This window comes from Coregonus lavaretus, assembly GCF_964263955.1.
Source record: "Coregonus lavaretus genome assembly, chromosome: 16".
In the NCBI taxonomy this organism is placed as follows: Eukaryota; Metazoa; Chordata; class Actinopteri; order Salmoniformes; family Salmonidae; genus Coregonus; species Coregonus lavaretus.
In genome coordinates, this window is record NC_140003.1 from 22731518 (window position 1) to 22749239 (window position 17722).

A 17722-nucleotide genomic window follows, 5' to 3' on the forward strand; every position below is an offset into this window, starting at 1 on the left:
GTTTGCTCACTGTGCTGCTGGTTGCTGCTCCTGAACTGACTTCCTACCTGGTTTAACTCTTTCTTTTATACCTGACCAAACCTAAAGAATCCCTAGCTCCATTGTTCAAACCCCTGAATCAGCATCATGCTGTAGAGGCCTACTGAGGCTACAGAGGTTACGTCCACATTTTCAGGGACTGGGTCCCTCAGTCTTTAGAAAGACTGTTTCTCAATTGACTGTTTCGCAAACAAAGTAACATAGCCTTTTCAGAGTTTACAACAGTTAGTAACAGCCTTGAAATGGAAGGTTCTCCATACATCGTGCAATACTTTCCTATGGTTTTTAATCTTATTTGAAAGATGCCTTTTATTACATGTTGGTATAATGACTCAATGTTATAGTAGAGGAAATCACACATTTTGACTTAAGAGTGAAAATCTGGGGTTAACCTGTTAGGTTAAACGATGTGTTATTACTCATGTTTTGTTCACAGTGTGCTGACTTATCGTAGACTGACATTCCTAACCAGTGAATACATAATCAAAACCTTTGTGGTTCATAATCATGATACTAGAGAAACTGTTACAAAACTTTAAATTGTATTTTCTATTTTAAAAAGATAAAAAATACATCAATAATATTTACATTTTGTAATTCCTCTTAAGGACATTGAACGGGATCTTAAGCGCTTACACATTTTTAACATATTTAACACATTTGTAATTCTAAACATATCATACGAATTGCAGGTAATATTTTTTCAAGACTTAACGGATGACGTTGTTCACAATTTTCGGGAACACGTTTTGGCTCGTGAGCAGAAAATATACCATACCTTTCCAGCATCACTTTAAGTTACATAAAACAAGAGTTACAAAAATAAATTAGGTAACACTTAGGTAAGGGTCTGTAAAGGGTTAACACCCCCTAATGTCGATGTCCGGACCCCCGCGGAAATTTTATTAGCATAATAAAAATATCCCCATAAAAACCTGTCAGTTATAGCTAGAGATATCAGTTGTTTTGCATTGGATGCGTCTCACTCCACTGGATCCGCCTAAGTATGTCACACTTCCGGGTCTGTGGTGAAAGGTGACAGAGCTAGAGCAGTTTTTTTTGTTTTTTTTTGGGGGGGGGGGGCTAGATCAGCTTTAATATTGCAGATAGATTGTAACGTCCATCAATGTAATTGTCTGCATCACTTTCAATCCCCCATATGTTTTTTTATTTCTTGCATATATATATATATACAGTGGGGGAAAAAAGTATTTAGTCAGCCACCAATTGTGCAAGTTCTCCCACTTAAAAAGATGAGAGAAGCCTGTAATTTTCATCATAGGTACACGTCAACTATGACAGACAAATTGAAGAAAAAAAATCCAGAAAATCACATTGTAGGATTTTTAATCAATTTATTTGCAGATTATGGTGGAAAATAAGTATTTGGTCACCTACAAACAAGCAAGATTTCTGGCTCTCACAGACCTGTAACTTCTTCTTTAAGAGGCTCCTCTGTCCTCCACTCGTTACCTGTATTAATGGCACCTGTTTGAACTTGTTATCAGTATAAAAGACACCTGTCCACAACCTCAAACAGTCACACTCCAAACTCCACTATGGCCAAGACCAAAGAGCTGTCAAAGGACACCAGAAACAAAATTGTAGACCTGCACCAGGCTGGGAAGACTGAATCTGCAATAGGTAAGCAGCTTGGTTTGAGGAAATCAACTGTGGGAGCAATTATTAGGAAATGGAAGACATACAAGACCACTGATAATCTCCCTCGATCTGGGGCTCTATGCAAGATCTCACCCCGTGGGGTCAAAATGATCACAAGAACGGTGAGCAAAAATCCCAGAACCACACGGGGGGACCTAGTGAATGACCTGCAGAGAGCTGGGACCAAAGTAACAAAGCCTACCATCAGTAACACACTACGCCGCCAGGGACTCAAATCCTGCAGTGCCAGACGTGTCCCCCTGCTTAAGCCAGTACATGTCCAGGCCCGTCTGAAGTTTGCTAGAGTGCATTTGGATGATCCAGAAGAGGATTCGGAGAATGTCATATGGTCAGATGAAACCAAAATATAACTTTTTGGTAAAAACTCAACTCATCGTGTTTGGAGGACAAAGAATGCTGAGTTGCATCCAAAGAACACCATACCTACTGTGAAGCATGCTTTGGGGCTGTTTTTCTGCAAAGGGACCAGGACGACTGATCCGTGTAAAGGAAAGAATGAATGGGGCCATGTATCGTGAGATTTTGAGTGAAAACCTCCTTCCATCAGCAAGGGCATTGAAGATGAAACGTGGCTGGGTCTTTCAGCATGACAATGATCCCAAACACACCGCCCGGGCAACAAAGGAGTGGCTTCGTAAGAAGCATTTCAAGGTCCTGGAGTGGCCTAGCCAGTCTCCAGATCTCAACCCCATAGAAAATCTTTGGAGGGAGTTGAAAGTCTGTGTTGCCCAGCGACAGCCCCAAAACATCACTGCTCTAGAGGAGATCTGCATGGAGGAATGGGCCAAAATACCAGCAACAGTGTGTGAAAACCTTGTGAAGACTTACAGAAAACGTTTGACCTGTGTCATTGCCAACAAAGTGTATATAATAAAGTATTGAGAAACTTTTGTTATTGACCAAATACTTATTTTCCACCATAATTTGCAAATAAATTCATTAAAAATCCTACAATGTGATTTTCTGGATTTTTTTTTCTCATTTTGTCTTTCATAGTTGACGTGTACCTATGATGAAAATTACAGGCCTCTCTCTTCTTTTTAAGTGGGAGAACTTGCACAATTGGTGGCTGACTAAATACTTTTTTTCCCCACTGTATATATATATATATATATATATATATATATATATATATATATATATATATATATATATATATACACATACATACATTTGGAGAGTTTGGAATCTGATTGATTGATTGCTTCTGTTGACAGGTGTCTTTTATACAGGTAACAAGGTGAGATTAGGAGCACTCCATTTAAGAGTGTGCTCCTAATCTCAGCTCGTTACCTGTATAAAAGACACCTGGGAGCCAGAAATCTTTCTGATTGAGAGGGGGTCAAATACTTATTTCCCTCATTAAAATGCAAATCAATTTATAAAAAATTTTACATGCGTTTTTCTGGATTTTTGATGTTGTTATTCTGTCTCTCACGGTTCAAATAAACCTACCATTAAAATTATAGACTGATAATTTCTTTGTCAGTGGGCAAATTTACCAAATCAGCAGGGGATCAAATACTTTTTTTCCTCACTGTATATATTTCCCTTTATTACTTTCCAACCCCACCATCCCTTCCCTAATTGGAGTAAACTAGTGAACAACAATGCTTAGGCCTCTACTTCATGCTTATACATACTATATACATTTTATGGACACAGTCAATAATTATATTTTGTTTGTTTTTACTCCTGAACTTCCTCCGATCATTTTCATGATGTCCATCTGGTATACTTCTATATGCCATATCTTTCTAACTGTGCTCTTTCACAAAAGCTCACAATATATAACCTATATACTTATTATGGACACAGCATGTCTTACACTAGTTATTTTGTTGTTATTATTTGTTGTTATTAGTCCCATCCTTCAGCTCCATTCAACACCTCCCATCTATCTCTTAACACCATCCATATTAGATTTCTATTTGCCATATATTTTTCAACTGTACTGTGATGTTTTACAAAAGTTCTGAACCTTTCTATTCTCATTGTTTCTACAGTTTGTGAATTGAAAATAAACATTTTTGCTAAAAGTATTATTATATTATTGATCGATTGACTATGACTTTTCAGATCACCCAGTAGTGCTATCTGCACTGTCAGTTCCATGCAAATATTGCAATCCTTCAGCCATTCCTGTACCTGTGTCCAGAAACAAGATACTAATGGACAGTACCAAAACAAATGATCTAATGATTCTCTCTTCACAGCCAAATCTGCAGAGCTGGGAAGATTGTATCCCCCATACAAATAACATTCTATTGGTAGCAAGTTTTGAATCCGGCGTCGTTTTGCGTATCAGTTCATAAACACTATGCCATGGAATTGGTACGTCAAAAATCTCTTCCCAACTATTTTGCAATCTATATGGGACGGCTGTCACAATTTTCTTTAACCAATTATGTTCTTTAATGCAAGGCCGACAGACAAGTTCCTTACTTTTTCCTCCTTCCACTTTCCTCTTCCATTTTTGCGGTAATAATTTCCTTTTCAAATACCTGAAAGTGAGGGGTTGTAATCTGAATAAAGGGAAAAAGTCCCTTCTTGAACATTGGGTGAGACAATCTTACTAGTTTGCTAGAGAACCAGTTCGGATTTAAGTATAATTGTTGTATGACTGAGCTAGAGCGGTGTTTGTCAGACCATGAGACATCCCAAAAATCGGTCTTCTCACAAAATTGTCTGAAGCGTCCGAACGGTTTGGCCTAAAAACTATTATGACCCCTCTATGGAAAGATGAGACTCTATGACCCCCACAGGCCTCACAGGACTCGTCTGAAGGTCCCCCGGTACCAGTTGAAAAAATTAATGGAATTATGTATGGAGACTGTTTAGTGGCAAAAATAAGGGGTTAAATAAAGTTTCCTTATCTTTCTTATATCTCTCATATATAGGACAGACACTTCAGAACAAACTTCCTTTGAAGTTTTTAGGGAGACAATCTGTTGTTCCATGTAGTGAATCTGTTATTCAATGTGTTTGTATGGGCTAATAGCAATAAGGCCAAAAATATATTTTCATCAAATATTTTTACAATATAATTTTTGATACTTAATGAGGTCTTAAAATTCAAAATCAAATAACTAAATGATCCTTGGTATGCCCTTCTTTAAAAAATCCATATAGATTAGTAGAACGCCCCACCCCACATTTCAGTTCAAATTAATCAAAAGGACTTGGCATGTATTTATTATTTATATGTTATGTTTATTTATACACATTTCTTCTTTACACATTTTTGTTGCCCATTGTTCATGAGCAGAAATAGATCTTAGTAATAAAAATGTACACAGGTAAATGTTTTACACAATATATTGTATATCTTACAACACAAACACACATACACACACACACAGTCTTGTATAACTAACCTTGTGGGGACACACAATTCAGTCCCATTCAAAATCCGATTTTCTCTAACGCTAAACCTAACCCTAAACCTAACCCTTACCCTAAAAATAACCCTATCTCCTAAGCCTAACTAATTCTAACCTTAACCCTAAACCCCCTAGAAATAGCATTTGACCTTGTGGAGACTAACAAAATGTCTCCAGTTGGTACATTTTGTGTTAGTTTACTATTCATGTGGGGATCAGAAGTCCCCACAACTACACTACCAGTCAAAAGTTTTAGATCACCTACTCATTCAAGGGTTTTTCTTTATTTTTACTATTTTCTACTTTGTAGAATAATAGTGAAGACATCAAAACTATGAAATAACACATATGGAATCATGTAGTAACCAAAAAAGTGTTAAACAAATCAAAATATATTTTATATTTGAGATTCTTCAAATAGCCACCATTTGCCTTGATGACAGCTTTGCACACTCTTGGCATTCTCTCAACCAGCTTCACCTGGAATGCTTTTCCAACAGTCTTGAAGGAGTTCCCACATATGCTGAGCGCTTGTTGTCTGCTTTTCCTTCACTCTGCGGTCCGACTCATCCCAAACCATCTCAATTTGGTTGAGGTCGGGGGATTGTGGAGGCCAGGTCAACTGATGCAGCACTCCATCACTCTCCTTCTTGGTAAAATACCAATACTTCAATGCCTCTAATGTTAATCTGCAGCTGATTTTCTTTCCAGGCCGAATGATCCCTGCTATGCATCAAGACACCATCCATATTTACCTCAAGAGAAGACAGAACATAACAGTTTAGTTGAGTTCATTTCTAATCCAAGAAATCCATATAAGCATATGACAAATTATTATGTTTGACCAATTATTCTTAATAATAATTTCTAATATACTCCCTTTATCACCCTATCAACTACACCGCAGATTCACAGGATCGGGAAGTTAGACCTCAATTTCTGTTAGGGAAACCCTCCACAGACAGAGAAATTAATGGTGTGAAAGTCAGGTGATTCTTGAACTTCTGGAAGATCTTGAAGTTCTTGGATGTTCTTGGAGGTCTGTCCCTCCGCCGAGGGAATCAGCCAAAGCATGTAGCTCATTAGTAGCATTCCCCTTGCCATCGTCTCCCATCACCTGATTCTGGTTAGCTCCAGCGTCCTTGTCACGCCCTGACTCAGGGGACTCTTATATGTTGAGTCAGGGTGTGTATATTCTTTGTTGTGTATGTTCTATGTTGTACGATCTAGTATGTATGGTTCTATGTTGGCTGGTGTGGTTCCCAATCAGAGGCAGCTGTCGTTTGTTGTCTCTGATTGGGGACCATACTTAGGCAGCCTATTGGCACTAGTGGGTTGTGGGATCTTGTTCCGTGTAAGGTATGTTGTGTGTGCTACCTTGGACTTCACGTTTCGTTTCGTTTATTGTTTTGTCGAGTGTTTATTAAGTTAAAATAAACATGTATGCATATCACGCTGCGCCTTGGTCTGACCCGTCCTTCAACGAACGTGACAGTCCTCAGCTCCCTCATCTCTAGGTCGTCGGTTTCCTCGTAGTACTCTGTTGCAGTGGTTTAGATGATACCAGGTCGATCTCCCCTCTATCCCTACATCTGTTGGTGATACGCCTGGTGCTCATGATCCTCACGCCCAAATATTGAAATGACGTAGCACACGCAATTGTTACGGATTACCAATCACTTTTATATGGTCAACATAAGATATCTAGCACATATCAGTGATACTCCTCATGCTCATGAACCTCAAGCCACTCATGTGGCCGCTCATGCCACCCATTCCAAAACCTTTCTAACATCACCTTAAGTTACAAAAAAAGAGTTACAAAAAAAGACTGTAGTTATTGCAAGTAAAATAGTCAAGTCATTTATAACCACAAAATAAGTTACCACCACCTGTAAATGTCTTAGGAATAACTTATTGTAAAGTGTAAACAGGATTTCATATTAGTATCTATGTAGAAATTATTGTAGCACTTTATTTGGGTACTAATTTAACTGAACTTCCTGGTACCTCATGGTACCCAGTAATACTGGATATCAAAGATACCACTTTACAAAATAATTTCTAAGCAATTATCTGTTTATTTCTGTGCCGTAAAGTAAAGGACCCAAATGACATTAGGAATATTTTAAAGCCTATAAATACACAGAAGTAATATAAAACATATTTAAAATTCAGGATATTAAAATGATTCTCTGCATGATACCTCACACAGATAGACACCAACAGGGATCCTGGTCAAAGATTAAATCTAATCCTGAACTATAAATCATGTCGCTATAATAGCTAACATTAGATAGCTATCTGATAGCAAATGTTACGAGACTAGCTAGCTAGAAAGCAACTTTGTCTGGCTTCTTATCAAGCACGTTGAACACTGAAATATAGCTACAAAGTGTGTATTTTGGTAATCTTTCAATTAGGGCATTGGGACAAACTGTTTGCCTCTGTATTTCCTGTGTCAGCTCCTGCCCACAGCACTGTAATGCTGTGCAGTGGCTCTAGGGACACCTTGTGGCTCAGCAAACAAGTTGGTTCTGGGGCCGCCCACTGCTGCTCATAAAGCTAATTTCTTGGCGTTGTGATTGTTAAATATGGGGTTGTGCAGCGAGTCCCTCGGCAGTACAGTATATCAGCTACATTTGTTCAGTGACTTAGCAGATTGTTTACACTGCCATGCTGGTTAGCTTATCCTTCCTTCCTTGTTAGAATAACATCACAGAGGACCTGACATGGACCAATCACACCGACAGCGTGGTGAAGAAGGCACAACAGCGCCTCTTCAATCTCAGGTGACTGAAGAAATTCAGCATGGGCCCTAAGATCCTCAAGAAGTTCGACAGCTGCACAATCAAGAGCATCTTGACCGGCTGCATCACTGCATGGTAATGCACAAGCATTTCACTACACTCGCAATAACATCTGCTAACCATGTGAATGTGACCAATACGTTTGATTTGATTTGATGGTACGGCAACTACAGTACACAGCCCTCAACCGCAAGGCTCTACAGATAGTGCTGCGGACGCCGCAATACACCACTGGGCGAGCTCCTTGTCCTCCAAGAAATGAGGGAACTAGCACACAAGCATTTCGTTGCACCTTTTATACACTCTTAGAAAAAACGGTTCCAATAGAGTTCTTCGGCTGTCCCCATAGGAGAACCCTTTTTGGTTCCAGGTAGAACCCTTTTGGGTTCCATGTATAACCCTGGTTCTACATGGAACCCAAAAGGGTTCTACCTGGAATCAAAATGGTTCCACCTGCAACCAAAAAGGGTTCTTCAAAGGGTTCTCCTATGGGGACAGCTGAACAACCCTTTAAGGTTCTAGATAGCACCTTTTTTTCTAAGAGTGTATCTGCTGTAAACTGTGTAATATGTGATTTGATTTTAATTAAGTAGCTAGCTAGCAACCTAGCAAACACAAAGTCACATTAATTACGTCAATGATGCGTACACTTTAAAATAGCTTCGTAATATCAGATATGTCTTTACATCTGAAATGTCATAATATAAATTCAGATTGATGAAAAGGACTTGCTATTTATTTATTTACATATGATATTTATTTACACACTTTACACATTTGTTTTGGCCATTGTTCATGAACAGAAATGTTTATAGGTAGTAATAAAAATGTACACGTGTAAAAGTTTTACACAATATATTGTATATTTTACAACACACACGCATGCACACACGCACGCACACACACACACACACACACACACACACACACACACACACACACACACACACACACACACACACACACACACACACACACACACACACACACACACACACACACACACACACACACACACACACACACACACACACACACACACACACACACACACACACACACACACACGCACACATATAGACACACACACAGTCAATTTTCCAGACCTTCCTCTGACACCGCCTAGTATAGAGGTCCTGGATGGCAGGGAGCTCAGCCCCAGTGAAGTACTGGGCCATCTGCACCACCCTCTGTAGCGCCTTGTGATCGAGGGTGGTACAGTTGCCATACCAATCTTGATGCAGCCAGCCAAGATGCTCTCAATGGTGCAGCTGTATAACTTTTTGAGGATATGAGGGGCCATACCAAATCTTTTCAGTTTCTGAGGGGGAAGAGGCAATGTCATGCCTTCTTCACGACTGTGCTGGTGTGAGCGGACCATGTTAAGTCCTTGGTGATGTGGACAAAAGGAACTTGAAACTCTCGACCCACTCCACTACAGGTCCGTCGATGTGGATGGGGGTGTGCTCGCCCCTCCGTTTCCGGTAGTCCACAATCAGCTCCTTTGTCTTGTTGACGTTGAGGGAGAGGTTTTGTCCTGGCACCACACTACTAGGTCTCTGACCACCTCCCTGTAGGCTGTCTCATCGTCATCAGTGATCAGGCCTAACATCTTCGTGTCGTCAGCAAACTTGATGATGGTGTTGGAGCCATGCGTGTTCAAACATTTGTGGGTGAACAGGGAGTACAGTAGGGGAAAGCGTGGCAGTTGTGTTGTTACCTACCCTCACCACCTGGAAGAAAGTCCAGGATCCAGTTGCAGATGGAGGTGTTCAGTCCCAGGGTCTAGAGGTTGGCGATGAGCTTGGAGGGGACTATGCTGTTCAACACTGAGCTGTAGTCAATGAACAGCATTCTCACATAGGTTTTCCTCTTGTCCAGGTGGGAGAGAGCAGTGTGGAGTGCAATAGCGATTGCGTTGTCTGTGGATCTGTTGAGGCGGTATGTGAATTGGTGTGGGTCCAAGGTGTCTGGGATGATGCCATTGATGTGTGCCATGACCAGCCTTTCAAAGCATTTCATGGTTGCAAATGTAAGTGATACGGGACGAAAGTCGTTTAGGCAGGTTACCTTTAAGTTCTTAGGAACAGTGACAATGGTGGTCAGCTTGAAATATGTTGGGATTACAGACTGGGACAAGGATGTTGAAATTGTCAGCGAAGACGCTTGCCAGCTGGTCTGCGCATGCTCTGAGAACACGCCCTGGTATTCAGTCTGGCCCAGCGGCCTTGTGAGTGTTGACCTGTTTTAAAGTCTTACTCATATCGGCCACAGAGAGCGAGATCACACAGTCGTCAGGGACAGCAGGGTCTCTCATGCCTGGCTCAGTGTTGTTTGCCTTGAAGCAAGCATAGAAGGCATTCAGCTCGTCTGGGAGGTTTGCATCCCTGGGCACCTCACGGCTCGGTTTCTCTTTGTAATCCGTAATAGTCTGCAAACCCTGCCACATCCGACGAGTATCGGAGCAGGTGTAGTAGGAATCTGTTTTAGTCCTATATTGACCTTTTTCATGTTTGATGGCTTGTCGGAGGTAGTAGCGTGCTTTCTTGTAAGTGTCCATGTCCGTGTCCCGTTCCTTAAAAGCGGTAGACTGCCTGTAAACCATAACTTTTGGTTAAAGCACATACGTACATTCACTGTGGGGATGACATCGTCAATGCACTTATTGATGAAGCCCGTGACTGATGTGGTAAACTCCTCAATGTTATTGGATGAATCCCTGAACATATTCCCATTTGTGCTAGCGAAGCTTGTAGCTTAGCGTCCGCTTCGTCGGACAACTTGTTTGAGTTTTTGCTTGTAAATAGGAAGCAGGAGATGGAGTCGTGGTCGGATTTTCCAAAGGAATGTCGAGAGAGGGCCTTGTATGCATTTCTGTGGGTAGAGTAAAGGTGGTCCGGAGTGTTAGCGCATCTTATCGTGTAGGAGACGTGTTGGTAAAAGTGGGGCAAAATGCATTTCAGTCTCCCAGCGTTAAAGTCTCTGCCCATTAGAAATGCTGCCTCTGGGTGTGTGTTTTCTTGTTTATTTATGGCCGTGTACAGCTCGCTGAGTGCCTGCTTAGTGCCATTCTCATTTTGTGGTGGGATGTAGACAGCAGTGATGATTACAGAACTCTCTTGGTAGATAAAAAAGTATACAATTTACCATGAGGTATTCTAGTTCAGGTGAGCAAAAGCTCGAGACTACCTTCACACTTGAAGCAGCTGACCAGTTGTTTTTTACAAAAAGGCATACCCCTCCCCCTTTGATTTTGCCCGAGTCCGCTGTCCGGTTGCGACGAAGCATGGAGAAATCCTTGAGTTTTATGTCCATATCGCCCGTCAGCCAAGTTTCTGAAAAGCATATAATATTACAGCTTTTCACGTCCCATTGGAAGGAAATGCTCTCAAGTAACTGGACATTTGCCACTTAAACGGAAGGGAGTGCCCGACGATTTTGTCTGCGTTTGAGTCTAACAATGACTCCAGCCCTCCTCCCGCGTCATCACTTGCTGCGCTTTGGTAGCCCGAACAATGGAGTAGGGTCCAGTGTAAAAAAGGGAACAGCTGAGTCGGAGTTAAAGTAGGAGCCGAAATCGAGGTCGAAGTCGAGGTTAGTAGCTGTCGATTTGTAGTTCAAAAGTGTCTTGGCTGTCATAGGTGATAATGGTGTGAGCTTTCTGTACAGAAAAATTATGGATAAACACGAAGAAAGTCACAAAATAGCAAAGTGGGGTTGGAACACGTAAGATGTCGACCATCTCTGTCGGCGCCATCTTATTATTCTTCACTTCTTACGTATATAGTTTACAAATATATATTGTGTTGTTGCCTATATGGCTGATTATGATAACATACAACAGTAAATAAATGAGTTGTGAAAATAAGTTGCTTAACAATGTACACTTGTATTGGCATTCTTACATTTTAGTCATTTAGCAGACACTCTTATCCAGAACAACTTACAGTTTTAGTGGGTGCATACATTTTCATACTGCCCCCCCGTGGGAATCGAACCCACAACCCTGGCGTTGCAAACGTCATGCTCAACCAACTGAGCTACACAGGACTCTTCTAATACAAGTGCACATTAATACATAAGTATTTAGGTACTCATTTAGGTACACATTGTTAGTACAACTTTTATACTTGTTTGCTGTATGTGTAATTACACCTTGACGTGGTTTTATAGATATACATTTACATTTACGTCATTTAGCAGACGCTCTTATCCAGAGCGACTTACAGTTAGTGAATACATATATATTTTTTAAATATACTGGCCCCCCGTGGGAAACGAACCCACAACCCTGGCGTTGCAAACGCCATGCTCTATCAACTGAGCTACATCCCTTCCGGCCATTCCCTCCCCTACCCTGGACGACGCTGGGCCAATTGTGCGCCGCCCATGAGTCTCCCGGTCGCGGCCGGCTGCGACAGAGCCTGGATTCGAACCAGGATCTCTAGTGGCACAGTTAGCACTGCGATGCAGTGCCTTAGACCACTGCGCCACTCAGGAGCACATATATACAAATTAATTGTTGCTAACCTTCCTCCCAGCCTATAATTCTTATTTTAGATAACTCTTATTTGAAAATCCTTAAAATTGTGCATTGCAAAAATAATATGGCAGGATCAAGTAATCTTTTCTAAATTAAAGATTTGAAATATCACTGGATATTATTTTACATCAGCATACATCTATTGTACACAATCATATCTACACAGAAACTTTGAAATGTTAAAGATGTAGGGAGTGAAATAGTGAAATGCTTAAACATGGAGTGCTCTGAGTAAAACAATCACAAAAAGAAGTCAATTTAGCTTTAAATAAATTTAATCAACAATTTTCGTACAACCTTTGAGGAAATTACATAGTCATGTTGTCCATGATACGCCTCATGCTCATGAACCTCATGCCACCGCTCATGCCTCCCATTCCCATGCCCATCTCTCTGAAGCTCCTGTACTCTCCAGGCCTCATGTACATCTGCCTGCCTCTGTAGTGGGGCTGCTCGTACATCAGCCAGTGACCGTCCATCACGTTGCAGGACTGGCAGTCGGACATACGGTAACGGTCCATGATGGAGTCACAGTCATCCATCATCTCGTGCATCTGACCTCCGAAGTTCTCCCTCTCATAGATCCTCATCCTGAAGTTTCCTCTGTGCTGTTAGTGGGAAAGAACAGGTTTCATTGATCAGATAAATTATATATAAACCTTTGTAATAAGATAATTTTATTTTCAATGACAAGATAAGTCTATTTTAAGATGACATATTTTCAACCTACCATGGGGATCATGCGGCAGGACCTGATACCATCGGTAATTCCCATCATACTCTGGTAGTCAGAGTACTCTCCCCTCCTCATGAAGAACTGGTTTCCCATGAAGTTGGGGCGGTCATACACCATGAAGCAGCCGCTCTGAACTCTGCAGGATTGGCACCTGCTCATGTAGGAGGACATGTCAGGGCAGTCGGAGCTGCACTCATAAGAGCGGCCCTGGAAGTTCCTCTCCTCGTAGAAGGTGGCCTGAAAATAAAAGGGAAAGATTTCTATGAATTAAACAATTGTATGAAACAAACATTTTAGAATTGCTATTCAGTCACACTACTGGTAACCAGGTTATTGTGATAGTTTGGGGTGCTAGAGCATTAGAGCTCTATGAAATCTAAAGTATATATAAAAAACTTCTAAGAAACCTTGCCAGTGCTTACCCTGCCCATGTTCATGCTGGTGTTGGACATGTTTGCTCACTGTGCTGCTGGTTGCTGCTCCTGAACTGACTTCCTACCTGGTTTAACTCTTTCTTTTATACCTGACCAAACCTAAAGAATCTCTAGCTCCATTGTTCAAACCCCTGAATCAGCATCATGCTGTAGAGGCCTACTGAGGCTACAGAGGTTACGTCCACATTTTCAGGGACTGGGTCCCTCAGTCTTTAGAAAGACTGTTTCTCAATTGACTGTTTCGCAAACAAAGTAACAAAGCCTTTTCAGAGTTTACAACAGTTAGTAACAGCCTTGAAATGGAAGGTTCTCCATACATCGTGCAATACTTTCCTATGGTTTTTAATCTTATTTGAAAGATGCCTTTTATTACATGTTGGTATAATGACTCAATGTTATAGTAGAGGAAATCACACATTTTGACTTAAGAGTGAAAATCTGGGGTTAACCTGTTAGGTTAAACGATGTGTTATTACTCATGTTTTGTTCACAGTGTGCTGACTTATCGTAGACTGACATTCCTAACCAGTGAATACATAATCAAAACCTTTGTGGTTCATAATCATGATTCTAGAGAAACTGTTACAAAACTTTAAATTGTATTTTCTATTTTAAAAAGATAAAAAATACATCAATAATATTTACATTTTGTAATTCCTCTTAAGGACATTGAACGGGATCTTAAGCGCTTACACATTTTTAACATATTTAACACATTTGTAATTCTTAACATATCATACGAATTGCAGGTAATATTTTTTCAAGACTTAACGGATGACGTTGTTCACAATTTTCGGGAACACGTTTTGGCTCGTGAGCACTACTGGCAGAAATTATACCATACCTTTCCAGCATCACTTTAAGTTACATAAAACAAGAGTTACAAAAATAAATTAGGTAACACTTAGGTAAGGATCTGTAAAGGGTTAACACCCCCTAATGTCGATGTCCGGGCCCCCGCGGAAATTTTATTAGCATAATAAAAATATCCCCATAAAAACCTGTCAGTTATAGCTAGAGATATCAGTTGTTTTGCATTGGATGCGTCTCACTCCACTGGATCCGCCTAAGTATGTCACACTTCCGGGTCTGTGGTGAAAGGTGACAGAGCTAGAGCTGTTTTTTTTTTTGGGGGGGGGGGGGGGCTAGATCAGCTTTAATATTGCAGATAGATTGTAACGTCCAGCAATGTAATTGTCTGCATCACTTTCAATCCCCCATATGTTTTTTTATTTCTTGCATATATATATATATACAGGGGTGCACATAACTGGTACGCAGGTACGCAAGCGCGACAAAAATCAGGAATGCGTAATGCCACTTGTGTTACTACGCGCCTTTGCGTACTTGACCGATCTTCTCATCTAACCTTACACATGACATGTTGCTTGTCAACTACTGTCAGGGATGTCCAAAAAGCAACAGACATTAAGCAGCTTCTTTGGCGTTTCACCACCTACAAAGAAACGCCAACTGGAGCCAGAGCCGAATAATTACTTTTTTTCGGAAAAGTGGCTCCAAGATGTTCAAGGTGTTCAAGATGTCCAAGGCTTGAAGCTAACGATGAGCGCACTGAAATGTGGTGCAATATTTTCCTCTCAAATCCACATCTAGCAGACAAAACAGGTGCATTTTATAAAGGCTCAAAGAATTTCAACCATCCTTTATTTGACAAACATGAAAAGAGCAAGGACCACACGAATGTGGCGCAAGCCATTGCTAAACAAGCTAGCCGATAAGAAATGTCCAGTCGCCCACTTGCCAGATGGCGAGACAAGCTGAATGAAGAACAGCGGCAAGCTCTGTTTAATATTTTTCTCCTCGCCTTTCATAAAGCTAAACACGCACGTCCCATGTCTTCCTATTCTGAGGATGTTCCTTTACTGAAGCGGCTAGGAGTAAATGCATATCATTCACGTGAAGGGGGCACACGGATCATGCAGAGCATCGCTCACACCATCAGCGGGGAGTTACGAGCCAAGTTGCAGTCTGCTGAATTTTGGGGGCTGCTTTTTGATGGATCTGAGGACATCAAAAAAACTGAGCAGGAAATCGTTTACATTGTGTCTGTGTCCAGCAACGGAGAGTTTACTTCGGACTTTATTGGACTGATTGAATTGGGTGCTGACCGAACCGCGCAGGCCATAACAGACGGACTTGTGAGACTTTTCCAGGACACAGGCTTGGATGACTGGACAACAAAGTTGGTCGCTGTGTGCACAGACGGGGCTGCTGTCAACGTAGGTATCTACAACGGCGTTGTGCCAAAACTCCGGCAACTTGCTGCGGTTGGAGACTCCCTTGTGCACATTCTGTGCACCGCACACACACTGGAGAATTGCGCGAAATCAGCTGATCGCAACGTTCCTTACTGTGAGACATTTAATCGCTCTGTGGTCAAGCTGCTGCAGTTTTATTTACAAAAAGGTGGAGCAAAAAACTGCTGCACTGAATAAGCTATGTGAAGAAAATGGGATCTCCTTTGTGAAACTGGGTAAGTTTCATAATATCAGATGGTCTGCATGGAGGCATGAAACACTGTTAAAAATATCAAGACTATTGCCAGCCATTAAAATGCAACTGGTTACGAGTGATAACAGTGACTTGCAGCATATCTGCACAGAGCGTTTTCAGTGCTTTCTGTCAAACATGCTTGACATTTGCAACATTTTGAAGACCACATCCATTAGGTTTCAGAAGGAAAAGCTGACCATTGGAGAATGTAAGGATGATGGTGGCCATTGGACAGTTCACACTTCTGCTTGATGGTGAAAGCCACAGGGCACACACTGTTTCCAATGCTGATGCTGATGCTGACAGAGACAAGACACACTTACTCAGGGGGTTAATTGAAGAGTTTGAAATCAGATATGACTCCCTCAAGTCATGTGATCATTTCTTAGTATTTGATCCTTCAACATGGCCTCAGGAAATGCAAGACCTCCACAGTTTTGGAAACACAACCGTTTGCAGCATTCTCAAGAAATATGAGGCCACATTGCAACTTGACAAAGATACCACTGTGACAGAATGGATGTGCTTAAAGCAGGCAGGAAAACGCCTGGGAGCCTCTTCTGTGTATGACTTGGTCCAAATAGTAAATACAAGTAACCCAGATGCTTACTCCAACATCAACAAGGTGGTTAAGCTATCTCTTACACTGCCTTTAAGCAGTGCAGCTTGTGAGAGGGGATTCTCACATCTCAACATAATAAAAACCAAGTACAGATCTCGTCTGTCACATGCTCGTCTCTCAGCCCTGATGCACATTCACCTGTCAAAGCAGACCATAGAGACATTTGACCCAAAGCCTGCTGTTGACCTGTGGACGGAGACAGCTAATCGGAGGCTCAACCAAGGACAGGGAGGTGCATCTGCAGCATCTTCATCATCTACCATGCAGGAAGCTGAAGCAGAGGACAGTGGTGGCGGCACTGAGGAGGACAGTGAGGAAGACTGCACTTATTAAGACCACGCTACTTATGGGGTGAGTACCAGACACCATCTGCTGGTACTCACCTGAGTAACTCACTGAAAAAGTTATGTGCACCCCTGTATATATATATATATATATATATATATACAGTGGGGGAAAAAAGTATTTAGTCAGCCACCAATTGTGCAAGTTCTCCCACTTAAAAAGACGAGAGAAGCCTGTAATTTTCATCATAGGTACACGTCAACTATGACAGACAAATTGAGGAAAAAAAATCCAGAAAATCACATTGTAGGATTTTTAATCAATTTATTTGCAGATTATGGTGGAAAATAAGTATTTGGTCACCTACAAACAAGCAAGATTTCTGGCTCTCACAGACCTGTAACTTCTTCTTTAAGAGGCTCCTCTGTCCTCCACTCGTTACCTGTATTAATGGCACCTGTTTGAACTTGTTATCAGTATAAAAGACACCTGTCCACAACCTCAAACAGTCACACTCCAAACTCCACTATGGCCAAGACCAAAGAGCTGTCAAAGGACACCAGAAACAAAATTGTAGACCTGCACCAGGCTGGGAAGACTGAATCTGCAATAGGTAAGCAGCTTGGTTTGAGGAAATCAACTGTGGGAGCAATTATTAGGAAATGGAAGACAT

The 17722-nt window shown here is 41.3% G+C and overlaps 1 protein-coding gene across 2 annotated transcripts in view; it reads right to left on the reverse strand.

Annotated features, from left to right (window-relative positions):
* Window positions 1-12766: 12766 nt before the first annotated feature.
* The window catches only part of LOC311144103 (gamma-crystallin M3-like), a gene marked incomplete at both ends in the record, with an annotated part of 30411 nt that continues 25455 nt past the window's right edge, over window positions 12767-17722 (reverse strand). The window contains 3 exons of one of the 2 annotated variants that reach the window (XM_084180074.1): window positions 12767-13066; window positions 13189-13431; window positions 13617-13646. In XM_084180074.1, coding sequence (XP_084036200.1) covers window positions 12767-13066; window positions 13189-13431; window positions 13617-13646 — 573 coding nt within the window. Of the gene's footprint in view, window positions 13067-13188; window positions 13432-13616; window positions 13647-17722 lie in introns of those variants that run through there. The other variant, XM_084180073.1, reaches the window with a different exon arrangement.